Consider the following 27,571-nt stretch of genomic DNA (forward strand, 5'->3'; position numbering starts at 1 on the left):
CCCACCAAAGTGCTTACCCTCAGAAGGCTAAACCCTCCCGTGTTCCTGGCAGCCTCTGTGTAGAAGCACCCAAGGGAGAGTGCTGAAGGCTCAGCCCCCAGCACAGCCACCTGGTGTCTCTGGATGACGTAAGGGTATGCAATAGCACAGAACCCCTCAGTATTTTCACCTTGTTCTCCAGACAGCTCCTTCCTCAAGGCCCGTTCCACTCACTGCACAGCCATACTACAAAGGGCTTCCTGCTTGTGATGCTCGGTGAGAACTGAACTAACCAAGTTCTTCCAGTTAGCTGGCATGAGTACCACTGAGAATGACAGCTGCTTGGGACAGGTACTAGTTACTCCTTTGTTCCTGGCAGACAGACTGCACTTTAAATAAGGCTACCTCAGCCTCTAGCCGACTACTTCTTTCTTTTCTACAAACGCAGTTAAACACCCTGCTTCTGAAGCCGCTGGGCTAACCTGTAAGATCCACCCTTATTTGGTTTCTGTCACCAGAGAGTTGGATGCAGACCAGGCACCTCCCCTAGGAGGGTCAAACGACAGATCAGACCTGTGGCTGGTTGGGAAGCCAGCCAGCCGGACCAGGCTCCCCAAAACATTGCTGGCTAGGGGAGCATATTTTGTTCAAAGCACAGAAAGTCCACCTATGCCCACTCTGACTCCTGGTCAGGACAGACTGAAAATTGAATTCAGCTAATCCAGTTTATAACCGGACCCCAGCTCCGGCTGCTGCTCCTGTGCTGGGACACCCTAGTCACTGCTGGAGAGCTTCTGTTTAGCTTGGGATGGGACAACTATGTTCAGCTCTCCCTTGTTCAGATCTGCAGGGTGTCGCTTAACCTTCCCACCTGTGCATTTGTCACTTTAAAATTAAAATCGAGCTGCTATGAGAGACAAATGGCTTTGCTTTTTCTTTTCTTGACTATCAATAGTGTTAAGTGCCAGCCTGTCTCACGCTGGTAGACAGAAGGAATGAACTTTCTCCTGGGGAATGGGATGAGTGCAGAAGTCAGGGGTAAATTGCAATGGAGGGCTAGAGACGTGGGGAGGAGCAGAAGGGAATGGGGGACGAGGGCTCTGAAGAGCCTCTGAACCGTGAGGGTGGAGAGCTGTCTGAGGAGACACGGACACAGGAAACAGGACAGTAGCAATATGAGGATGAGCAAGGTGGAGGTGGGAAATAATCCAGCATTATAATAATAATAGACTGGTCTAGAGAGCTGGGCCTGAGGATGAGCACAGCGTGACCAGGCAGTTCCACCAGGATGTTAACCCTTAAGCCTTCCCCGTTACCCTGCAGACCCCGTCTGGAGGCGACTGCAGAAGCGGCAAAGGTGCTGGAGCTCTAGTCTGAGGCAGGGCAGCGTTCAGCCCTTCTGCCAGTCTTGAGCCTGCAATGGTTAAGGCAGGCTGCCTCTGCCAGTCTTGAGCCTGCAATGGTTAAGGCAGGCTGCCAGTAGGGCAGACCTCTCGGGAAGAATGGGGAAATGAGGGTGAGGCTGAGAGAGCATTTTAAATCTGTCACACAGAAGGATCCCCAGGCAGGCAGAATGCCAGAATGTTTCCTTCAGAACTCCATTCTGATGTAGGGTGGTGTGTTTAGGACAGCCTGAGGGAGCTTGTGGGCACATCACGAGTCACTCCCTTCACTAACAATGCCGGTTCACTCTGTTCTCCAGGGACAGGGTCAGAAAAAGAGCAAGCAGCATGTTCACAAATGCAGGTGCTTGCATTAAGAATGCTTTATTTACATTAAAATATGAGCAATATTTCCAATAAAACAGGAAAAACTTTATACTGTAGCTACAAAATTTACTACAATATATGCTGTATTTTAAGTGTGCCTAAGAAGGCAAGGAATGTCACAATCAGCCCTGCATACTCTGTGGCACTGGCCCTGAAGACGCTGGTGTTTAAATTGGGCAGTCATAGACGTGAATTTCCTGGTCATCTCCAACAGACACAATTTTTGATCCATTTCCATTATATTTTACTCCCCAAACCTGCAAATAGAAACAAAAACAAAAAAACATTCTAATTCCTGTAATTTTGGGAAGGAATGCTAAAAGGATGGACACTGTTCTTTTCTTCTCTGCATCTAGACTAGCACGAGGCCAGCAGTGATAGAGCCTAGCCTAGCCTCTGGCTGTTGTGTTGATGTTGTTTAATAATAATAATAATAAACAACTCTCTAAAATGCAACAATCTGCTATCCTTTCAAAGGCTACCTAATACCATGAAGTGATTCCTGCCAGGGCCCAGCACTATGCTCCCAGGAGAAGCCTGTAGGCAAAACTGCAAACCACTCACCTACCTCCTGTGCCCACCCCCACCCGGTCAACCATCACCCCTTGCTCAAAGACCTGGGAACCAGACAACATAGTACTGAGCATCACTGCCTTTTTTTTTTTTTTTTTTGGACTGTGCTTGAATTAGCAGCTTCATATTTCCTCTTAGAATGGATGTGGTGTGTTAACTTTGTGATTACTAGAAATCACAGTCTGTGTGGTCTGACTTTAGATTGGAGGCTAGCCTTGGTTTCAGTCCATAGAAGGGTCTCACTTCCATTCCAAACATCTTTCTCAGAAACACCATAACAAGAACCCCACACAATAAGGACTTAAAATGCTTAAAGTCAATAGTGGACTACCGAGACTCAACTCTTTAACCTCACTGAGATATATAATACATACATAGGATTTTTTTGAGACAGGGTTTCTCTGTAGCTTTGGAGCCTGTCCTGAAAACTAGCTCTTGTAGACCAGGCTGGCCTCGAACTCAGAGAGATCCACCTGCCTCTGCCTCCCGAGTGCTGGGATTAAAGGCATGTGCCACCACCATCTGGCTTCACTGCAATAATTTAAAATAAACACAAAGCAGCATGAATAACTGTTAGTTAACCATAAGATGTACTCAAAAAGAAAGAATGTGTAAGACCTCTAAAAGCATTCAAATATATTAAAGGCTGATTTGTTGCTCGGAGCACTTGAATTCTAATGCTGCCTGGTTCCTCTTTGCTCTACTTGGAGCTGCTGAGACAGCAGTGATGGCGACATGCAGGAGAAGTATTCTTAGCCAGGCAAGGCGGTTCACACCTATAACCTCAGCGGGAGAACCGCACAAAGTTCAAGGCCAGTCTAGGCTAAAGTGCGAGATTGTTTAAAAAATCCCTTCCCCCTGTTCAAGAAAGGGAAAAAAGGAAAGGAGTCTCAGGCCCATGTGACATTGACTAAATCAGAATCCACTTCTTTCACAGTTGAGACTGTGGCCAGGCAAGGAAACTGCCACTGTGGATGACAGGCACGGATCACAGCCCTCAGCTCACTGGTGGCACTTTAAGGTTCCCCAGGGCAGTCTTAGGAACAGTAAGGATCAAGAAGGACCTACAGCAATGTTACTATTTCCCATTCACCTTACAAAGATAAAGACAGTCTTCTTAAGATGGAGACCAGGCTTAACACCATCATTACAAAATGTATATTTTAAAAAATTACATCCCTGGATAATTCCAAAAATGTAAATGATGATTATGTTAAGCAATGGAACTTTCCAAAGAGAGAGAGGCTCTTTTAGAAGCGCCCAGAAAAGGGTTCCAGGCTTAGGTAGAAGGGGTGTGGTCAGTTGTGTGTTTACCATGTGTAGCAGACATGCCTCATGGTCACAAAGCTAATATGTCCCAGGGTTCTACCAGTCTTAACTCCAACAGAAAGGCTAGTAAAGGAATGTGGTCAGTAAGCTGAACACAAAGGCACTGACATGCTTCTTATTCCATACCTGATCCTGGTGATCAAAGAAGGTGTGAACACAGGTCCTTGTTCCAACATCCCAAACCTTTACACTTTTGTCAGATGAACTGTTTCGAAAGCAAATGTTAGAATCAGAAACTGATGTAGTCTACATTCTTTTGCCTTTAGAGGGCCCCTTATTGCTAGACAAGAGCTCAGTACAGGGTCACCAGATGACTGTCTCCTCACCATCGTTAGGCACTTCAAGCTTATCTACCCTTTTCTGGATAAGAGGGAGGTCTGGTGAAGTGCCAAATACCCTTCTGAACCTCCTCGGCCTCCAGGGCCCTAGATATTACTGGCATCCAGAAACACATTTTATAGGAAGATGAGCAGATTCTAAGTTCCTCTTGGAACACAGGGATATGTCAAGACAGTAAGTAGAATCTAGACTTTAAAAAAAAAAAATCTAAGATTTCAATAGTTTAAAAGAATATCTTTATTCATTGCTTAAAAACAACAGTGAAGCCCTTTAAAAGCTAAAGTAAACAAAGGTGACTTTTTGGACAGCATCTCACTACATAATTCTAGCTGTCTGTGAGCTTACTATGTAGACTAGTCTAGCCTTGAATTCACCAAGACCGATCCACCTGCCTCCAAGGCTGGGATTAAGGATTGTGCCTCTGTGCCTGGCCTGGGCAACTTGAATTTTATTTTATTACTTTAAATAGGTTTTAATTTTCTTTGCGTATTTTGTCTGAATGTATGTTAGTAGGCCAGAACAAGGCATGGGATCCCTTGGAACTGGAGTTTCAGATCGTTGTGAGCTGGAAACCAAAGGTTGGTGGGTCAGCGCTCTTAAACTGTTGAGTCATCTCTCCAGCCCCAATGTTAAAAGTCATATAATGTACTCTCTCAGTGTTAAGATACATTACCAGAAGACGGCCTTCCCCTGGCAAGCGTTTTAGAAACGTAAGACTCCTACGTACCTGGAGACAAAGTGAGTGTCATCAGGGCAGAATGCAACATTCAGCACCCAGGATGCGTGGCCACTCAGTGTGCCAGCCAAGTTGGCATGTTGTCTGGAAGAAGAAAGATTCAAACAGAATGGGGATGTTAATTTGCTCTAATTGCTCAATTGGTTAGTGAACTATTAGCTCTGCTCACATGGCTGGGTATGATAACAAGATGACCATATGTAATAAATTCCATTTTCAGTGAAGTAGCATCAAACACCAGACACATTTTTATAGCAGCATTAAGTTAAAAATATCTAGAGCTTGGAGGCTAGAAATGGCTCAGCCAATTCCCAGATGCAGACTCTGAGCAGCAGAGGTGATCAGCCAGCTAGACCTTCTGCAACAGGACCTTTCCCACGTGACAGGAAAGCAGCAAGCACATAATGCATGTGGCTCAATAGAACACTTGTGACCTAGTCAAGAACAAGGTAGGCAGCTGGGCATGGTGACACATGCCTTTACTCCCAGCATTCAAGAGGCAGAAAAATGTAAATCTCTGTGATTTAGAGGCCAGCCTGTTATACATATCAAGTTCCAGGCCATTAGGACTATATAGTGAGACCCTATCAAAACAAACAAACAAACAAAAAATACCTTAGAAAGCCAAACAAACAAAAATCCAAGCTAGGCCCAATTCCTACAACCATTTTTATGTTTCTTTTATTTATTTATTTATTTATTTATTTATTTATTTATTTATTTTTAAAATTATGTGTGTGTTCCATCTGTGTGTAGGTGCCCATGGAGTCCAAAAGGGGAATTGTGAACACCAGCATAGGTGCTGGGAGCAAACTCTGGAAGACTGGCAAGTGCTCTTAACTGCTGAGCCATCCATCTCTCCTGGGAAACTAATGCCTATGACAGCAGAGGCACCCTGGGTCTGAAGTCAACAATTCTGCCCCTAGAAACAAGCCTCGGTTACAGAGAGCAGAGGCGGCCCTTGCAGGATTCAGTGGACCCCAAGAGTGTAAGAAATCCTGAGGTTCATTATTACTAGGGAGGTACTACGTCATGTTGTCTCAACAGTTCTTGGGAGGTCATGGAAGAGCAGCAATGAAAGCTAGCAGAGGGAGACACCCCAAAAGTGCCGCTCCTATGCTGACTCTATTGCTAACAAGCACATATGACTTTCAGTCTCTTCTCATGGCCCTAGCATTCTCCCAGCAGTAATGTCAAAAGCAGCATGCTTTTCTAATTGCAGAATTAAAACGCAAACAGCTCGTAGAGGCCCACGAAAGGACAAGGATATACCGTTAAGAACAAAGCACATGTTGGGGCGAGAAGTGTGTAAGACAGATTAGGAAAGAACTGGAGAACGATCAGCTAGAGGACACCTAGCAGAGACTATGAAACCCAGGACAGTACAAAGCACATACTGGCAATAGCCGTGGGATGAGAATGTGGGAGGGACACAACAGACGGGCATGCAGGCCCTCAGTGGTGGAGCTGGGCGCATGAGCAATCTGCCCACTCCTATGCCATCAGTCCAGAACATTATCTCAAAAGGCTCCCCACCTAGACCTATGGGACAGCTGGGGGCTTCCCTAACCAGAAGCCAGAAGCCAGCCTGCATATCTGCTGAAAGCAGGACCATCACTCTAGGCCAGCTACAGCCAGAGCTCCATTTCCTCAGCTGTATACTACATATCTACCCAGAAAATTGGATCCCGGGGAGCCCAAACATCTGGCTGCCTGACAAAGAGCAGAGTGTCTAGTCCTACCGGGATCAGACAGATGCACTTCATCCACTCAAACATTGGGGACACACTCTAAGCTCCAGCAGGAGGGGTTGGCAGGGGAAGGAATGACTAGGAAGTCCAAAGCATCAGAGCTGACTTATGGCCATGAGAGCAGGCAGCACATTCCTAGAGTGGCTCCTATCAGTAAGGGACAAAGCTGTCACTGTTGCTGAGATCTTTACTCTTGAAAAGGTAACTCACACATCATAGATCTTGATGTAGCCGTCATCTGAAGCCGTGACGAGGAGCTGGGAGTCAGGGGAAAAGGTCAAGGAGCGAATGGGCATCGCATGGCCTGAAATTCAGAAAAGCTGTTAAGCTGGCAGTTCTGCCGCCCAAGCTTCCTGCTAACTGTGTCCTTTTAAAGACCACTGGTCACTGAGCTGGAATGACTCTGAGGCTTCAGTCAGAGAAGAAGGTACTGAATAGACCCTTCTTCCAATCCCACAGGACTCCAACCTCTTTCCTAGAGCCATCTCTTCTTAGTTTCCTTCTCTATTCAGCTGGGCCTCAATATACACTGCTAAAAATTAAACAAAAATCCTTGGGGGACTGGAGGGAGGTCTCGGTGGTGAAGGGCATTTATGCTCATGTACTCTTGGAGAACCTAAGCTCAGTTCCTAGCACCCACAGCTGGCAGCTCACAACCACCTGTAACTCTGGCTTCAAGGGATCTGAAATCTTGCCACTGTAAGTATGTACGCTTGTACATACAAAAGCGTGTGCATGCACATGCACACACACATACACACCTTAAAAAACAAAACTAGCTGGGTGGTGGTGGCATGTGCCTTTAGTCCCAGCACTTGGGAGGCAGAGGCAGGCAGATCTCTGAATTCGAGGCCAGCCTGGTCTACAGGGTGAATTTCTGGACATTCAGGGCCACACAGAGAAACCCTGTCTCAAAACAAAACAAAACAACAACAGAAACCCTCTGCTACAAATATGGCCATATACGGAAATACAAGCTGCATCTGATTTGTAAGGTCCAACAAATAAAAGTAACATTATTTCTCTACCAAAATTGAGGTGATAGATGTACTTAGTTATAATTCAAAATCAGACACGAGAGGAGCAGTCTGTCTCCTGCTCTGTCCTCTCACAGTGTGGAGATGGCACAAATGTTGTCATCATGACATCACACGAGCACAGAAAAGCAGCCGCCTTCCAATCACAAAGCTCATAAGGAAAAAAGAGAACACACACACATAAATAAAAAGTAACCTACGTCACTAAAAAAGTATTAAGAACTATTGTTTCCAGATTTAAACCACAGTGCTAAGTCTAACACTTCATTTTGCCAACAGAGATCAAAATAATTTAGATTAGATTAATATTTTAACAAAAGGAGCATTCTTGCTTTGTGACCTGATAATCCATCCAGTGAGTGCAAAAGAGGATGAGGAGCTGTGGGTACCTTCCAGCGTATGCAGAAGCTTTCCAGTTGCAATATCAAAAATATTGATGATTCCATCTATGGCTCCGCTGGCCAGGTATTTTCCATCAGGACTCTGTTGAGGAGAGATGGGTGATTTGAGACAATTCGGTTAGCCTGTCCCTTCTGCACACAGCCATCCTGCTGGTCTCAGTTCTCACCAGCTGCCAGCAAAGCCCAGCAATAGACAGCAGTCTAGCAGGCACCCAGGGTCTGAGCAGAGCACCATCAGTAAAGACCCGACAGGGAGTGTTCCTTACATATGCAATACTGAGGATGAATTTTCCTCTAGTGTCCAAAGAATATTCTTTTTTCCCACTTTCCACACCAAAAATGTTCACTTTCCCCACGTGCGTTCCGGTGGCCAGATACTGGGAGTCGGGGGAGAAGGCCAGAGTCCAGGCGTCCACTGGAAAAGAAGCAAAGGAGAGTGCCTGCTGAGAAAGAATTCGACCCGAGTCTCACAAACTACAGCATCATCAAATGCCAGTCTTTAAACTTGAGCAAGTGTCCTGAGTCAGGAAACCATGCTGGAAAGATTCTAATTCTTTTACCAAGTTTAAGAGATTCTTAAATTTAAATAAATAAATAAAACTGGCTGAACAACACCCACAACTGACAAGGACATGAGAAATCAGACCCTCCATACTCTGGTGGCAACGGAAAATGGGTCAGCCACTCTGAAAATCAGTTTGACAGTTCCTTAGGAAAAAACAAACAGCACAATATTCAAGTCCACTCCTGGGAGCTCCCAGGAGGAGTGAAAGCATGCACACTGACTCACACACTCATCTCCACAGCAGCTTTACCACACACAGCTCCGGCTGTAAACAGTCAAAGAGGAGGGGAATGTGGTACATCCTTAAGAGAATACTGCTTGTCAACAAAAGGGAACAGATCTCTGGTACAACATGGACGAAACTCCAAACACTTTAAAAACAATAGAGATTGTATTTATTCTATCAGGTCTCTTCCTTTAGAGAACCCTAACATACCAGCTTTTGCCAGTCCTCATATACGTCAGGTCTAAAAAGAAGTACAGCTTTTTTAAAAAGATAATTTTTAAGAATGTATTTTTATTCTATGTGCATGGATGTTTGGCTTGGATGTATGTCTGTGTGAGGGTGTCAGGTCCCCTGGAACTGGAGTTACAGACAGTTGTGAGCCACCATATGGGTGCCAAGTAGGTCCTCTGGAAGAGCAGTCAGTGTTCTTAACTGCCTAGGCATCTCTCCAGCCACAAGAAGTATGTTTTTAAAAATCCAATTATAATTAGCTATTTACAGAAAAAATGGTTAGTAGAAACCCCAACTTTTATTTCTCAAAGTTTAATAAAATGATTCTTTCAAGTTACTTGGACACATTTCTATGAACTGCTTTGCAATACAGATCCTTTACGACCAGACATCTTCAGGCACAAAACAGGAACCATGTTTATCCTGCATCAAAACCTGCACTCTAAGACTTAACCTTAATACCTGCAGAGTAAATGTCTATTCCAAACCCTGAGTTCCTTCTCCTCACCAAGGGTTGCTTTCCTCTTCCCGTGGGCATTTTGGGTGTGATGCACAGGGCCTCTACACTGTCACCTTTGCTCTTCCTCGTGTCAGTGACTGAACAGCCACAGCTTGGTGAAACGCCAATCACAGGGTCCTTTCTCCAGCTTCACTTTTTTCATTTTCACCTTCTTCAAGATCAGGATTTCCTCTCTCCACTCTTTCTGTACCTTTTGTGCTGGTACATTTTCAAGGAAGTCTGCTTTCCCTAGGTTCAGTAAATCCAGACTTACCTGAGGAACTCAGCTAGTTTTGAATAGAACTAGCTACACCCCCACCCCAAAGCACCTCCACCCAACTTTATTCTTTTCAGTATCTGTCATAACAGATACCTTATGCTTGTAACTCTGGGACTTGGGAAGCTGAGCAGAAGCAGCAGCCATGCCTTTGAGACCAGTCTGAGCTACATGGTAAGACTTTGTCTCAAAAACGTGAAACACCAAAATGCAAAAAAGGCAACCCCTAAGACGTAAAAAAACAACCCAGTAGAAGAAAAAGCAAGCTGGACACATACAGAACGTTCTACCTGCAAATAATGCAGACTCGTTCCTTCACATGTGATGTACAGAAGGACACAGCAATTACACATTAACCAGTGTCACTGTCCTGAGAGGGTGCAGGCACCCAAGATAAGAAAGTGGCCACAGGGCAAAGGTGCCTACCACCAAACCTGACGGCCTGAGCTCAAGCCCCAGGCCCACACGGAAGAGCTGACTCCCACAAGTAGGCCTCTGACTTTCACACATACATGCGGTCACACACACAAAATAAATAACGTAATAAAAATATTCTTTAAAAGCAGCAATAGCTCTAATTCTCTCTTTCTAATGCCCCCTATGTTCAGGTTGCTAACAGGTTTTGCAGGATGGCTGGAGATCCCTGCTCTCCACAAACACTGCAAGCAGATAAGAGTATGGACAGCCATCTTGGAAATCAGAAAGTATCTGAGTGGCTTTTCCCAGGTACACATTTTAGCCTCGCACTCTTTTTTTTTTTTGAAGATTTATTTATTTATATGTATTTATATATACAATGTTCTATATACATGTATGCCTGCACACCAGAAGAGGGTACCAGATCTCAATACAGATGACTGTGAGCTATTGAACTCAGTCTGACTGCTGAGAATTGAACTCAGGACCTCTGGAAAAATAGTCAGTGCTCTTAACCTCTAAGCCATTTCTCCAGCCCCCCAGCCTCACACTCTTATATTTGTGGTTGTAAGCCTAGCCTTTAACAGCTGAACCATCCCTCCAGCCCCAGCCTCACACTCTTACACTGTGATGCAGTGGATCCAAAAGGGAACTGGGCATGAATACTCTCTATAAAAACTCCGGTAGTTAGAGTCAAGGACTTACTGCTCCTGAGGAGAAAGGCACCCAGTTCCTAGACTACAGTGCTTCCTTACGAGCCCCGGAGCCTTCATTCTATGCAATCTAAGGGTCTACAGCAGCTAGGAGATGAGCCGGAAGAAGGCAAGTCTGTAGGGGCATCAGGCCTCCCAAGAACACGAGCAGCTCTTTCACAATCTATCCACAGAGAAGTGCGTGGAGCGAAGCCAAGCTCTCTACATCTCTGGAGATCACTGCCCACTGCACAGAACAGGCTTTGCTATGAGAACCACACAGGCATTTTAAGTGAACAGAAGGCTAAAAAGAATCCTGAAATGTCATACTCTTCGTTCTTCACAAATCTAGTCCGGTAAAACTGTTCCTTACCAACTCAGATAATGCTCAACAAGGCTGAGAGCAAGAGTTCCACAGTACTTAAAACAAAAACTTGCTTCTTCCTCTCTATGTACCACCCTAGAGCCTAGGCACTTTGACCATAAGTAACAGAGATAACTACTCTTCAGACCTGAGGCTTCCGTAAGGCAGTAAGTGTATCTTCTCAGAAGGTGTCAGGAAGAGAAGCACTGGCAGGGCCACCACAGCTCCACAACCCCAAACTGTCAATTCTGAAATCCAGAAAGCGGGTTTCGTTTGATTTTTCCCCAAGTAAAGCACTACAATTCATCTTCGTGCAAAACTTGGCCTGAAATAATGTAAGGTTGTTTTCGGCATATGCTTATCACTTAGTATAACACCGCTGCGTGATTATAATGACATTCGGGCTGGATTAGTGACTACAGTCTGAACTAGAGAGACTCTATCCCTAAAAGGTCTGAAAAGGGACCGTGGATTTCCCTTAATGTAAAGTTCTTACCAGGTCCTGCATCTATAGACTTTATCTGCTTGCCATTTTCCAAGTCCCAGAGACGAATATGAGCATCAAGAGAGCTGGATGCAGCAATGGGAAGGGTGTGACTGATGTCCACAGACACCACCCCCAGCTGATGTCCCTCCAAGCTCCACTGTAGCTCCAGCCTCTCATCACGCCTAGATGGGGAGAGAAATGATTCTTTACACACAATATACTATACTGGCATCAGAACTTCTACGTCCTTGGACATTACCAACAAATGGTCAATCAGATGCAGAAACCTGAGAATTGAACGCAGAAGGTCATCAGGTTTAACTCTAGGGACCCCCACCACACAGAGTTTTAATTCCAAATAACAGGAAACCAAACAAGAAAAAATAAGCTGTCGTTTTGAAGCTACTATGTTGCTATTGCTTTCTTGACCAGAAAAATCAATGCTTTCCTTATAGCAATTGGGAGCCCAGAAGCAAAATCCTTGTCCCAAATTTTGAAAGGGGAGAGGTGCTCACCATTTCCACACCTTCACCAGGTCATCCAGGGATCCTGTGACCACAGTTTCAGTGTTTTCCTTCTTGTTTGTCCCCCAGGCAACTGACCAAATGGCATCATCATGGGCTAGAATAGAAAGGGCTTCAGTTAAAATTTCTATGCACACAACTCCTACATTCAATGTGATAAAACAAGCTGATAACTCTGAAGCAATGTCCACTTCTGCCTTTCTCTTCACGCTCCCACTAGGCACTCCGAGTGGGAAGTCTTGTGCGGGAAACTATGAAAACTAGTGGTTCTTGTTTCGTTTCGGCCTCTTACCCTAAAACGCAAGTTTTCAAGAGGGAAAGCAGAATGAAACTCCAAACACATTAGTCTGATCCACCAGAACAGCAATCAGTTGATCAAAATGACTAAAGTGAGTGGGGAATCTCCCCTTCCCGTGGACCTCAATTTGACTGGAGCTGTACTCAGAGGCCTTTGAAAACCGAGACAGTTCTACAAGCAGTACTGGTCTAAAAATGTATGAGGTGTTACTTACCATAAACTTAATGAATCACTTATTACATGAATCCTTCCGTAAGTGTTGTCTTAATTACAGCTGCCTCTATGAAGTCCTGCCACGATCATACCTGTGGTGACCTATGACCATAACTGCAGCACTTAGACAGAGGCAGGAGAGTCAAGAGGCTAGGCAGTGAGCTCAAGGCCAACCTGAGTTATGAGTGAAATCCTTTTTCAAAAAACAAGAGCTTAACTAGCGGGGAATGTTTTGGGCTGAAACTTCGGACTACATAAATGTCACCGATTTGGAATAGAAGAGCTTTTCTATTAGATACTTATAAGCCCCCAAGGCTGTCTCCGACCCGTCGGATTGGACGGGGTCACCTCATCCACGCACAGATGCTGCTCCAGTGCAGGTCTGTCTCACTAGGGAGCCAGTCCTCAAGATGGTCTCCGACCTGCCTCCTGCCCCCATCTCCACCACTGCCTCATCACGCACTCAGGTGCCTAGGCAGAGCTATCACTGTTCCACCCCCTGCTTTTACAGAGACAAATGCCCTCTAAAAGAGCTCCTGCACCTGTAAGTGGAGGAAGCTATGCAAAGGCTCCATACTGAATTCTGAGTTAGAGTCAGGTTCAAGCCCAGCTCCTTAGCAGTGTAGACACCAACAGGGTTCTGAGGTTCAAAATATTGCCTCTTTCTACCCTGGGAGCCGGGAAGCTCAGCATCACACCAGGCTCGGGTGGAAGTTTTCCTCATCCTAGAGTTCTCCATTATGCCATCTGACTCCTCCCTTTCTTTGCAGCTCCTTTTCAAATACTTAGTTATTTCTTTATACTGGGATTGGCCTGTACATGTGAGGCAAGTGCTGTACCACTAAGCCACACTCCAGCCCTCTTCTCACTTTTTATGTTAGGACAAGGTCTCACTACACTGTCTAGATTGGCCTTGAACTCACAATTCTCCTATCTAACTTCCTTAGCATCTGGGATTACAGGCCTGCTCCAGCAGACCCAAATAATTATTTTACTTTTTGATTAAGTGTATTTGGTTTTGGCTACCACAGCAAATTCTGCAAAGATCTGTGTGTCTAGTTGGTATGATAAAATCTTAAACCATAAAGGATTCATTTTTTTTCCACAAAAGAATTTGCTTGAAGAGGTGGCCTCCTTACCTTGCTCTTGCTTGAAGAGAATACTGTACTACAAAAGAACAGAACAGGGACAGTCAGACTTCTGTTCTCCTGCAGCCCCACCCTCCAGCACTCCAAGTGAGACCATCACTACTTCCCTGACCATCCTACACAATCCTTGGTGCTTCTCATGAAAGACTTGTATAGCTACAGCAGAGAAGAATCAGTTCTTCATCTTGTTTGTTGAGGTGGGGCTTTCTAGGTAGCCAGGGTTGGCTTCAAATTCTAGGTAGCCAAAGCTCACACTAAACTTGCATCAATCTTCCTGCTTCACCCTCCTTAGTGTTGACACCATAGGTGTGCAGCATCACACTCTCCTTAGTGCTGACACTATAGGTGTGCAGCATCACACCCGACTGCAACAGACCAGTCCCCTCCCCCGCCTAAACCCAGTGTAAGACCAGTAAGTTAAGCTTTCTTCAGCTCTGGTCAGGAGGGAGCTGAGTTCTGTTTTCAGCCCGCTTTTCACAGTTGTAGGAGACTACACAGCCCATACACGTAGTTAGCTTTGTCCCTAACCCTAACGGTGCTTACTGACTGTCCTAGCTCCTATTTCAACTTTTATTTTTATGTATAAATTCTGTTAAACTTCCTCAGTCCCCTCTAAACTGTGGCAAAGGCGCATAAACTAATCTTAATGTGGTGCATTTTACTGATGCCACCAACCCTGAGATGAGCAAGTACTCAAAGTCATCTACGTCTTTGGGAACGGAACAAGAATTAAACACTAGTTTCCCTAACCATTCACCCAGGCAATCTACTTGGCTTGAACTTGCCAGTGACTAACTAGTTTTTTCCTCTCAGACCTTACCTGGTTGGTCATTTCCTTAACCAAGGATGAAGATCTAAAGGTCAGTCAGCCCTGTGAAAAGAATACCAGGGTTTCGGTAAGGTGATGCTATCAGCACAAGGAGGCTACAGGGGTTCTTCTTCACCAAGGTTGTGACACCTCTCTATGGATCAGTCCCTGGGGTCCCATCACAAGCACTAACATGTGGTGTGTGATCTTTCTCCCAGGGAGCCAAGTAATACATACTGCCTCCACGGATTTTTTTCCCCAACTCTCACTACAGAGGGTGACCAGTATGTTCCTTTCTACTTCTCAGAGACAGAATTATTGGTCCACTTCATTTTAAATTTTGTTCAACATAGAAAGCAAACACAGAAGTCCAACATTCTTACATGCATGGACACAGGGTGGTCTCAATCAAAAATGCCTTTAAGAGCCTACACAAATATGTAAATAAGGCTGGAACAAGACGAACAAGTCAAATTTTCAAAGACTTAGCTAAACATGGGCCTAACTTACTTTATGAAGATTTCATTTCATTAAAGTTTTAAAATTAAACATTATAAACACACATTGTATCTGCATGTATGTATGCATGTGTGCATTCACCTGTAGAGGACAAGGGACAATTTGTGGAAATCAGTTCTTTCCCAGGTATTGTGCTCGGGTGTCAGGCTTAGCAGTAGTGCATTTACTCACTGAGCTGCGGGCCAAGGTCTGAACAATTTTGAGCACTGCAGCTAGCAGACTTGTTAAACCTATAAATCCTCTCTCGGGCTGTTTTCCAGGAGAAAACCCAGCATGGCTCACTCTCAGGAGAAAACCCAGCATGGCTCACTCTCCGTAGCGGTTATGCTCTTGGTCACCACTAATGTAACCAACCATCAAACGGGCAATAACAAACCATTCCTCTAGAGACACAGAAGCAGGCCACTGAAAGCCCCAGGGGCACATTTTGTGAACTGCACAATACGTAGCCATGTTTTCTGTGATTTTGTTTGAATGACCATACATTAATAATTCACTAATATTGAACTCAGTCTAAGAAAGACGATGTAACATCCATATTTTCTCCGTAGGACTTATCACAGCTTTCCTGCAATGGATAACATGGCATAGCATTCCCACAACATGCCAGAAGGTTACCTTCACCACTGGCTCTCTAATAAACAGACAGAGAAACATACAAACGAGAAGGCATGGCACCAAAGCCCGCTTTCTTGTAGACTGAGAGTAGAAACTAGGCCGAGTGTAGATGGAAAACAGTGTCAGGAGACTCGAGAGACTGAACGCCCTGCACAGGTCCACTAAAGATTACAAATAGACAATATTGAATGAGGAGGTCATAACAGAGCCCAGGCAGAGTCTACACATGGAAAATAACTCCGTCAAAACATGAAAATGAAACTTGTGACAGCAAAACACACACGGCTCTTTATCAGTACATTATGTGATAAGAGCTAGCAGAGTCAGATATGCTGTGATGCCAGACGGTGACAAACTGAAACAATTATCCTGCTATATGTACTGCAATCCTAGTTTTGGAGGTACAAATCCTGGCGTGTGACAAAACCCTGTTTCTTTTTTTTTTTCCTTTGGTTTTTCGAGATAGGGTTTCTTTGTAGTTTCGGAGCCTGTCCTAGAACTAGCTCTTATAGACTAGGTTGGCCTCGAACTCACAAGAGATCCGCCTGCCTCTGCCTCCCAAGTGCATGTGCCACCACTGCCCGGCCAAAACCCTGTTTCAAAACTAAGAACAACAAAAGAAAATCCCACTACAACACCCTGACATGGAGATGCTATGATCTTTAAAGCTTAATGTTGCATGTTCATTGTGTGCACTCACAATGAGATTATATGCTAAATTTCAATGAGATGTTAAGAAAGACAAGGGTGCAAGTTTTCTTCTAATCCAAATTCACCGTCCCCTCAGCTCCATTCACAGACAACTTAACAGGCCATACCCCTCAGGCATCCAAGCTCAAACTAGCAAACCAAAAAGGTTGTCAAAGGCTTTTCAAGAACAGGAAATCAGATACACGTTTCCGAAACAGCCCTAAGAGACCTGAATCAGGTGGGCTAGTTTGTGACTCAAGAACGGAACTTTGGTCAGCCTAGGAACCGACTTTCGAAAAGCTACCCTCCAAACAGGGTGTGCAATTCTGTCAGGCTGAGCCTTTGAGGATGTCCTATTTTAAATATTATACAAATTAGTTCTCGGAACCTTCGTTAACCGAGTAGGCATTCTTACCAGCTTCATTTCCTTGGCAAGGTAAGAGAGGCTTAGAGCAGTTGAGGGAAGCGTCAATAAAAGCTATATAGAAGATCAATAAAAGCTATATAGTTCATGCTAAGACACATCTCATGACAGGTAATTTCAGAACTAAGAGACCTCAAGAGGCCTCTTAAGTCACCTTCTCTCTTTAGGAAAAATTCCCAGTTAGAATTCAATGCTCATTCCCCAGTGTTCGCTGAGACTAACCATTATCTCTATGAAAGTTCCTCAGACATGTTAGTAACAAATAATACCGTGCGGTACTTGAAATAAAAAGAACTCAGTCTCTACTTCAAAGTGTGCCTTGACGTGAAGCTTGCTACCTAACAGCGTGGAGAACTCGTGTAAGGACAGTCCTCTATCTAGAGAAAAACAACCTCCCCCGCAAAGAAGCCGGCCCCCATTTCCGGAATGCACAAAACATTCTCTGGACGCGAAAGTCCACCCACGGGCCTTCGGTTTGCTCTCGGGACTCGAGCCTCGCAGGATAGCCAGGGTAAACAGTCACGGAAGTGACCCCGGGGCCCCTGGAGCCTCCGTGAACAAACCTGCTGCAGTGGCCTCCAAGCCTCCCTTGTTCACCCGCCTTCCCGCCCCGGCAGGCAGCAGCCGCAACGACCACCATCCCCAACTGCCGAGCACACCAACTCACCACGAACAGCCGGCGGCACAGAATTCTGACGTCACTGGGAGCGACCGTGGCGCTTAAGGATGAGCTAATGAAGGGGGCGTGGCCTCTCCACTGATCCAGGCCCCTCCACTTTTGCGCTCGGGCAGGGGTTTAGAGAGTGGGCGGGGAGAGGAGAAGTCATACTCCAGCCGCGTACCCAGGATGGCCGCCGGCTAATCAGCTTCAGAAAGTTTCTCTGATGACTTAATGTTTTTTTTTTTCTTTTCTTTTAATGTTTTTTTTTCTTTTCTTCTTCTTTGTTTTTCTTCTTCCTCTATTTTCTCTTTTCCCTTCCCTTGCTGGTCCCCTTCTTCCCTCTACTTTCTTCTTGAGACAAGATCTTACTATGTAGCCTCAAGTTGGCCTTAAACTGCTGTCAGTTCTCCTGCCTCAGCCTCCCAAATACTGGGATTACAGGTTGTGACCCGGCTGTGCTGGTTCTTAAACTCCATTTAGGACCTATGAATGAGTCATGTTAAACTAGTGGGTCGTGAGCAACACTGTTAAGGAAAGAGATGCAAGGGAGTACTTGACTTACTGAATTTCTACAATCCAAATGCTGTTTTTCTATGCGTAGAGGGTGTCCGTAAGTGCAAATTATTCAGGTAGGCCAGTGGGAACTGGTTCTATCTGAGCTGGCTCAGAAAGACAGCAAGACAAACTTTCGTTGTAATTCCATCTGCGTGCTAAGTGTCACCCTAGACCATGACAGTTGGCAGTTGCATATTGAGGACTGAAAAGAACCATAAAAGGAACAAGAAAAGTCAGGACCCAAATTCCTGGGAAAATTCTTTGTCCAATCCCAGAAAACACGTGAGAGTCCTTGAAGTATTATGAGCCCATTCTACCCCTTTTACCAGGTATAGATAACCTTTAGGCCCTCAACAGCTGAAGAAGTTAGGGCTTGTCTCCTATTTCCTCTATTTTTGGAAATCAATCCCTCTCAGTGTTCACTTGGTACCTGGTCTTGCTGGTTCCTCAATTCCAAGAGGGGAAATGGACCCACTCACAAGTTGGTAACAATTTCAAAAAGTTATTAGATGGCTAGATAACTTTGTTAAGCAACTGGATAAATTTTCCCAACATAATCACAAATTTCCCAGGCCCATTCCATGGTCCTTAGTAAGGATCTGAGTGGGTCACCCTTGTGTTACTGGCTTAGAAAAATTTAGTCAGGGTTAGGGGATGTAACTCAGTGGTAGATTGCTTGCTTAGCATATGCAAAGTTCTGAATTTGAACACCAGTGCTATGCAAAAAGGGAAACAGCCACCCCCCCCCAAAAAAACCAACTCCCAAGCAGAAAACAAAATACAGAAAACCAAAAACAGAACACTTGTGGCAAGGCGAGCAGACTGGATTGTCACAATTCTAACCATTTTGAATGTATGTGGTCAGAAGGCATTTAGTCTGATAAATTACACTCTTTCTTTCGTTTGTTTGTTTCTGAGACAGGGCCTTACAGCATAGTCCTGACTGACTGGGATCTCGCTTATGTAGACCATGTTGTTTTCTAACGCACAGAGATCTGTGTGTCTTTGCCTCCAGAAGCACTCAGATCCACACACCACTACATCTCGCTCTTTAAGTGTTTTTGTTTATTACATTCATTGTGTGTGTATTTCATGTGTAGCACAGCAAGAGTGTGGAGGTCAAAGGACAACTCTTTGGAGTTGGTTCTCTCCTCCATCAGCCTGGCAGGGATTGGACTCAGATGGTCAGGTCCGTGAATATGGAGGTCGGAGGAGAGCTTGCAGAAGTTCATTCTTCCCTTCCGTCATGTGGGTCCTGGGGTCAGGTGTAGTCCATCAGTCATGGCAGCCAGTGAGTGGTTCTCAGGGATCCCATATCAAATATTTACATTCCAATTCACAACAGTAGCAAAATTACAGTTATGAAGTAGCAACTAAAATAATTTTATGGTTGGGGTCACCACAGCATGAGGAGCTATTAAGTGTCACAGTGTGAGGAAGGGTGAAAACCGCTGCTCAGCCACCTCACTGACCCCCACCTTTCTGTCTTTTCTTTGTGTTCTTCCTTTTTTAAATGTGTGTTCTAGACATGTGTAGTGGGCTTTCTTGGGCTGCTCTCACTTCCAAATCAGCTTCTATTAATTTCCAAATTAACTTGTGAGATGACTAAGAATAAAAGTGAAATAGATTGAATTCAGAAAATAGCAGAAGATAGAGAAGCATGGATTGTGCCTTGTAAATTATAGAGTGTTTTATGAAATTGTGTTTTAACCGCATAGAGATCAATGTTTCCTGCTGTGAGTCATGGCCGGAAGTTTGGATATCATGATAATAAAGGTTTTCTAAAAACTTTGTAGCTCTGTAATTTTTCAAAGTTACATTTTTAATTTAAAATATCTAGCCAGGCAGCGGTGGCGCACACCTTTAATCCTAGCACTCGGGAGGCAGAAACAGGAGGATATCTGTGAGTTTGAGGTCAGACTGGTTCTCAGAGTGAGTTCCAGGACAGCCAGGGCTGCACAGAGAAACCCTGTCTCGAAAAAAAAATTGTGTGCATGTATGGGTGTACACACATGCCATGGTGTGGGAGCAGAGGTAAGAAGACAACTTGAGGGTCTCAGCTCTCTTTCTATCCTGTGGGACCCCCGAATGGAACCCAGGTCAGCAGACTTGGAGGCAGGCACTCTGATCCACTAGGCCATCTGCTATCTGAAAATCAAGCCCTGGACCTTGCATATGCGAGGCAAGCATTCTACCATTGACCTAAATCCCCAGCCATCTATTTATTTATTTAGAAACAAGGTCTCATTGAGTTGCCTAGGCTGATCTTTAACTTAGTCTGTAGCATAGTCCTTGAATTCCTGTTTCTCTTGCCTCGGCCTCCAGTAGAGCTAGAATGGCAGGTATGCACTACTAGGCCTGGCTATAGCTCTGTTATTCAAATACAAAGCCTAAGGAAAACCCCAGAATGTTGTTCAAGATGCCAAAGAAAGAACCCAGAGAGTTCCAGTGGAGTCTGAACATTTGGCTACTCATGAGCTGTTCAGTGACTGACTGGGAAGCAAGGCTCCCTAAAATTATGATAAGAATTCCAGATCTCAGGGCTGGAAAGACGGCTCTGCAGTTAAGAGCACTGCTGCTCTTCCAGAGGACCTGGGTTCAATTCCCAGCACACACATGGCAGCTAACAACTGTAACTTCAAGATCTGACACCTTCACACAAACATATATGCAGGCAATTATATTGGTGAATACAAATAAAATAAATAAATTATTTTTTAAAAAAGAATTCCGGACCTGCATTTTCAAAGGGTATATTAACCCCCTGATTTTCCTCTCCCCCAAGAGCACCAAGCACATGCGATCATTAGCATGATCTCAGCATGGGGACTGTGAAACAAGAATAACTGGGCTCTTATGGGCAATGAAGGTCTTTGACATGCCATCAACACTAAAAATCCTGGGGCTGGAGAGATGGCTCAGTGGTTAAGAGCATTGCTTGCTCTTACAAAGGTCCTGAGTTCAATTCCCAGCAACCACATGGTGGCTCACAACCTTCTAAAATGAGATCTGATGCTCTCTTCTGGCCTGCAGGCAGACACACAGAAAGAATATTATGTACATAATAAATAAATAAGTAAAAAAGACTACAAATCCCGCCTCAGCATAATATTTTATAAATGACTCAAAATCCACATCGAATTAAAGGAAAAGAATTCCATCAAAATAGCCATAAAATATCTGTGAAATAATAATACATGCACCTTTATGAACTCAGCAGATCTAATACCTTTCGTGGTTTCAAAGTGCAATGAGCATACACAATGTTTTGAATTACCTTCAATGACTATAAAAGGATAGGCAAAAAAATTGTGGTTTGTATGAGTGACCAAGTCAGTTACTGCTAATACTTCCTGATTTATTGTGCACATATGAATCCAGAAAAACATTAAATTTCTACTAGTAGTTAAGAGAAATAAAAACATAATTATTTTTCTATCAAAGTTCCAAGGTCCCCTATGTGTGTACTGTGGAGAATTCTGGGAGACAGTGACTGTTATTGAGATCTGTAGGAAGCATTGTGATCTTGAAGGTCAGGGGACAATGAAATGATTTCACAATAAAATCGAGCAAAACTGAAGACAACTGATGTGGCAGAGCTGTGTGGCCTGATCTGAAAGGCTCTGAAACAACAACCATCCTTGGTTTGGAAGGTCCTGGCTCACAGGGGTACGCTTCTTCAGAATGGCTTATTGCTTCCCAACGAGCATGGGCGGAGCAAATCCAGAAAACAAATGAAGTAAGCAGGTTGACACAGGACCACAGTATCTCAGGACTGGTCCCAGGCCCAGAGTCACATGGCCAAGCATTTCAGGTTCAAGTCACACCTGATTCCCTCTTACATACTCACCATGTGGTCACAGCCTCAGCCAACACACCTCCAAGGACAGGGACGTCACCATGTCCTGAGGAGAAAGGGCTGCCTATGCTCTGTCAAAAGGTTGAGCATGTAAGTGAACTCCCTGAGAAGGACCTAAATCACCAGTCCAAGAGAAGGACCCAGGTGAACGTCCCGTTTTCTACTCAACAAATGGAAGAGAAGGAAGCATGGGACGCATGTGTCCTGTAGGGGGCACTCAAGGTCCTATGGGGCTGTCTACGTAGAACACTAGGTTGTAAAGCCTCATGTCAGGGTTCCAGTTCACCTTTCTTGTGTTTGTTCCAGGTGCGCTCCTTTGTCCCAAGGCTAACATTATGTTCTCTTTCACACACACAGCTGATGTAACAAATGTAAGAGAAATGTTGTTGTAGAAATAAAATCTGAGACTAAAACATCAACTCTCAGGCAACAGTCTTAATTTATAGCAGTTAGAGGAGAGGTGACGTCACCGATTGGAGGAGATTCTGCCCACTCAACTGAGAGGAGGGAAGAACAGGCATTTTATCAGGTTCTTGAGATTGCCGGGTGTCTCTTACTAGTCGGGAGGAGGAGATATATGGGAGCTGGTTCTCTCCTCCCACTATGTCCTGGGGATTGAGGTTCAGATATGGTAGGTACCTGTGCCTGCTTAACCATCTTGCTGCCCAAGAGGATTTCTCTACGTAAGGTATAGGTCAAGCTGGTTGGTGGTGGTGCACACTTTAATCCCAGCACTCAGAGGCAGGCAGGTCTCTGAGTTCAAGGCCAGCATTGTCTGTGGAGCAAGTTCAAGGACAGTCAGAGCTGTTAAAGAGAGAAACCCTGTCTCGAACCACACCCCTCCTTCAAGGAAGGAAGAGGGGTGTAGGTCGCTGGGCAGGTAGTTCCTGGAGATCCTGGAGAGGCACTGATGTTATTTTTGACACTAGTGAGATAAGGTGGCATGAGGTGGGTGGGAATAAGGGTCAGGCATATTCACACCTTTTTGGTAAGTAAGAGAGATGTGCGCAGTGGGCAGGAGGCCTCAGCTACCCCTCCAAGGGCTTTCTCTGTGCTTGCCTTCTCTGTAACTCACTGCCAGGACCTCTGGGATTACGTATAGGTGAGACCCCCACCACTGACCTCTAGGGTCACACAGAAAGGATTTACCATCTCTTGTCTTCAGGAGCGTTTCGCTTCTCATTGCAGTGTTGGAGAGAGGGAGGTTGTAGACAGGAAGGGCGTGGATGAAGTTGAGAACGTGTCTGTCATGGAGCTAGGGAAAGGGGTCTGGGCACAAATCCAAGTCCATGAAAATACATAGATTTTTTTTTTTTTTTTTTCCTCTAGGGAACTTCGTAGGACTGGCTTCCTAGTTTGCTGCCAGGATCCCTGGACTGCAGGATCTAGCCTGGGGAACATTGCCAGGAGCTTTTCCACTATTTGCCAGAGGGTGGCAGTAACCACCTATGCAAAGCCAGTGAGCGCTCGCGGAGTAGCAGGGAAACTGCCCTTTTCAGCTTCCTCCATGACAGACAATGAGGGCCTCCTACCACGGCATCGTGGATCATGAGCAGAGCCTCTCAGGCTTTAGTTCCCCACTTTCAAAGGAAGATCATTAACCCATAGCTTAGCTCCTGGGGGTTTCCAGTGTGAAAGTCCTAGACCAAAGTATAAACATCACCCCAGGCCCAACTCTCAGGTGTTGTTCAAGACCTGGAAGAAGATGCAGGGGCAGGCCCAGTCATCTGTGTTGGAGGGCCCATGAGGGGCATATGATACAGGCCAAATGTGAGGACCATTTCTCTGAACCAAAGGAGGAAGAGAGCTGGCACCACTGAGAAGTTTTGCTCAGCCCTGGAGTGTGGAGAACTCTCCACAAAGCCCCCACATTCTTTAGATTCAAGGACTACTGGCCAGAGGCTCAACGGCCACTGCCACCCAGGGCTGCTCTACCACTGTTTTCTAGCTAGGCCTATACAAGGCTAGCTGGGGACATTCAAAGGAATTAAAACTCCTGTCCCCAAGGAGTTCACGTGGCTCGGCCTGTCCAGGACTCCAGGCTATCTTCAACAGACATCAACTGTCTGATCAGAAAAGTCGCGCTCACCCGATTCACGTTGTACCCAAGGTCCATGAATTCTATATCCCTGCTCTACAGAAAAGAAAAAGAATGTGGAGAAACTGGAGCACAACAGAAGGAAGCAAATCCAGCGCAGAGCGGAGACTAGAACCCATGTCCTCAAGTCTCCTTACAGTTTGGCTTTCCGTTCCTGGGCACGAAGTGGGCATAGCCCACTAAGACATGACAGGAAATTAGGATCTGTGCCTTTCCTCTGCAGTCTGCAATATCCACACTCTTCAAAAGCGAGCAACAGGGGCCTGAGAGGTGACTCAGTGGTTAAGAGGGCTGGTTGTTCTTCCAGAGGGCCTGGTTTGATTCCTAGCATTCACGTGCAGGCTCACAAAGGTCTGAGACTCCAGTTCCAGGGGACCAGATGCTCTCTTCTGACCTCTGCAGGTACCAGACACGCATGTGTTACACAAACACGCAGTCCAAACACCTGCACACATAAAACACAAACATGCTGACAAAACACCCGCACACATAAAACTTAAACGAACAAAGAACAACAATCAGGGGTGGCCTCACCCTTGCTGAGAGCCAAAGTGCAGCTGGAGGGACCAGGCTTTGTGTTGGCAGAAGGTATAAATGTATAAAGTTCTGCTGTAACTGGGCCCATACCATCTATCTACAAACACAGAAAACAATAAAGCCAAGCTGCATAAGCATCTGAGACTAGGAAGGTGGCCAAGGGAGCCAGCATGATGCGCCTGCCAGCCCCGAATTGGAGTTATGAACCTGTCCCAAACTCCTGGTAGGGATGAGCTAGGAGATTCTGCTAGTTGCATCTGAAGGGGAGAGTAGAGAGGGATCTGTCTGGGTGATGAGAGTCACAAAGCTACAGAGAAAGAGGCAAAAGTTCCAGTGGTCGGCTGGCAGATGCTGAATAGGCTTTGGGGGAGGGGGCAACAGCAGCAATAACCACTTGAAAACCGGTTGCTAGTGTTTGCCCATTCGTGTGGAGTAAACACTGTTCCTTTGGACGAGTCTGCAGTGGTGCTGCTGATGGATTTTGACAGGAAGGTACGTGCTGGCTCGTGCACATCTCTGAGTGGTTCTCCCACACCCCTGGGGTGTTCCTTTTGACCCGTAGTGTTCAGACCCAGCTGCATCCCTCAGGAGCCTGATGGAAAGTAGTGTGTTCTGAGGAGGGCTGGGTGTGATGACCGCAGGTTGGGAAAAGGGGTGGAGAGCTGGAAAATGTCGGGTTTTTTATTCACAGAGTCTGGGTCAGTTGGGGAGGGAAGGACAGAGTAGGGACAATGGGGCTGAGACACTGAGCAGAGGAGCCTGGAACAAACAACCGCAGGCAAAGCAAGCTCTGGGAAGGGAATCCATCTCCTGCATAGTCCTTCCTGCCAGCCCCAAGCCAACAGGCCTGGGAAAGTTCCACAGCACCATATCAAATGCACTCCTGAAAGACAAAGGGAATTTAAGACACCAAAGGTAGCTCTAAAGGAACCGCAAGAAGCTCCCCCCAGCCCCACCCTAACCCAGGGGAGGCTGGTGGCAGGTGAGCTTAGCTGGTGCCATGAGCTGAAAGACCCCTCCCCCTCCCCCTCCCTCCTGGGCTGCTGCGGGGCTGAAATTGAGAGCCCAGGAATCCTGTGAGACCTCGCAACTCAGTGACACTCCGCTAGCCCAGGAGGCTGTGCACGGCAGCCAGTCTCCTGTAAGAGCTGCCATCTATCATTTCACTTCTGAGCCCTAACTGTGAGCCCGGCATGGTTTCAGAAGGGAACAGATTGCCTTAAGGTGAGCCCTCTGTAGGCCTCAGCTTCCTCAGTTCTTTGTCTAGTGAGAGGCCCTGGGCTCTGAGCTCTTTTTGGTTTTCCTCCAATTCACCTGAGCTGCATGTTTCCACTGATGTGTCAATAGCCTGGCTAGCGGTTTTCTAATTAATTAATTATTAATATTTATTTACTTATTGAAATAGGGGCTCTCTATGTAGCCCTGGCTGTTCTGGAACTTGCTTTGTAGACCAGGCTGTCCTCAAAGTCACAGAGATCCACCTGCATATGCCACCCCGACTCGGCTTTGTTTTTCTGTCGGTTTGACATGACTTAGAGTCACCCGGGAAGAAAGAACCTCAGCTGAGGAATTGCTCAGATCAGATTAGCCTGTGGCCACATCTGCGATAGACTGTCGTGATGGGTGAAGGATGTGGGTGAGAGAGGGCTCAGCCCACTGTGGGCAGCGCCATCCCTCGGCAGGTGGGTCTGGTTATATAAGAAAGCTAGCTGGGAAGGACAGTGGTAGCGCACAGTTCTAATCCCAGCACTCGGCTGGCAGAAACAGGCAGATCTCTGAGTTCTAGACCAGCCTGGTCTACAGAGTGAGCTCCAGGACTGACAGGACTACACATGGGGAAATCCTGTCTTGAAAAACCAAGAGAGGGCTGTGGGCGAGGGGAAGGAAGGGAAGGGAAGGGGAAGGGAGGGGAGGGGAGGGGAGGAGAGGGAAGGGGAGGAGAGGGGAGGGGAGGGAAGGACAAGAAAAAAGAAGAAAGCTGAGCATGAACCTGTGAACAAACCAATAAGCAGCCGTGGTTTCTACTTCAGTTCCTGCCTGACTTCCCTGTGATTGTGACTGGACATAAGCCAAATACACCCTTTCCTCCTCAAGTTACTTTTGATCAGAGTCTTATCACAGCCATATAAACCAAACTAGAATAGTTACCTGGGCCGTGTCGCCTGCTAGCCAATTAATTATTCTTCACGGTACAGTCCGTTTTCTGTGTGTCACCGCACTGTGTCCTTTCAGCTTCACTTCTTAGCTTAGTGGCAGCCTCTGTATCTGTGATGGCTGATCTTGGTCATCAACTTGACTCCATCTGGACTCAGCTGTTTTAGTTGCCCAGGCTTTTGGGCACACCTGCGAGGGATTTTCTGCTTTGGATTAACTGAGGTGAGAAAGCAGGCTAAGTGGGGCAGGCTGGCCCTGGTTTTCCCTGATGTCACTGGCGACCTGCTGAACAAGTTCTCCTGAACAGAACTGGATGTGAAGGGACGGACCTATGTCCCCCACTGACCTTGTTCTAGGCCTCTGCAGAGTTTACGGGGACCAGGGAATAGGGAGAGAGGCCCCCAGCCTGCAGGCATCTGCCCAGACTGTTCAATGAGGAGATAAGAACCTGTCTATATATGCCCAGAAGAAAGTCAGTATGTGGGCAAGACAGTTGAGTCCCAAGAAATGACTGAAAAACCAAAACCAACCAGCTACAGTGTCTCTGCTTGTAGGAGCCTGGGAAGCAGGACTGATGGGGGCACAGAGATCCTAGCTGGAGGGATGCGGTACATGAGGGCTCTGACCTCAAAGTAGGCCAAGACCAAGGGACCAGTCACAGCAGGTCGTTGGCATACAGGAATACAGGCAGGAGCATTATCCAGGGTGGGGCTGCCTCATCGGTACTTTGTCCTGATGACATGTGTTGCGTCTGAACAGTTAAGCACAGGACCAGCAGGGTGGACACTAGTAC

At 45.9% G+C, this 27,571-nt stretch overlaps 1 protein-coding gene and 1 long non-coding RNA gene across 2 annotated transcripts; both read right to left on the reverse strand.

Moving 5' to 3' along the window:
* Positions 1 to 1,729: 1,729 nt before the first annotated feature.
* Positions 1,730 to 17,604, reverse strand: Skic8 (SKI8 subunit of superkiller complex). Its single transcript, XM_087905672.1, has 11 exons — positions 17,478 to 17,604; positions 14,676 to 14,726; positions 13,847 to 13,874; positions 12,188 to 12,293; positions 11,682 to 11,854; positions 8,181 to 8,329; positions 7,903 to 7,996; positions 6,687 to 6,780; positions 4,717 to 4,809; positions 3,777 to 3,855; positions 1,730 to 2,005 (listed from the first exon to the last, which is right to left on the reverse strand). Exons 2-11 carry the CDS (start codon positions 14,685 to 14,687, stop codon positions 1,916 to 1,918), a joined length of 918 nt encoding a protein of 305 aa, XP_087761798.1. The 5' UTR covers positions 14,688 to 14,726; positions 17,478 to 17,604; the 3' UTR covers positions 1,730 to 1,915.
* Positions 17,605 to 25,284: 7,680 nt separating this feature from the next.
* LOC148122343 (uncharacterized) lies at positions 25,285 to 26,986 on the reverse strand. The gene is made up of 2 exons (XR_015737622.1): positions 26,773 to 26,986; positions 25,285 to 25,507 (listed from the first exon to the last, which is right to left on the reverse strand). It is a non-coding gene; the product is annotated as an uncharacterized LOC148122343 (long non-coding RNA).
* Positions 26,987 to 27,571: the final 585 nt, after the last annotated feature.

This window comes from Myodes glareolus, chromosome 4 (assembly GCF_982192425.1).
Source record: "Myodes glareolus chromosome 4, mMyoGla1.1, whole genome shotgun sequence".
Taxonomy (NCBI): domain Eukaryota; kingdom Metazoa; phylum Chordata; class Mammalia; order Rodentia; family Cricetidae; genus Myodes; species Myodes glareolus.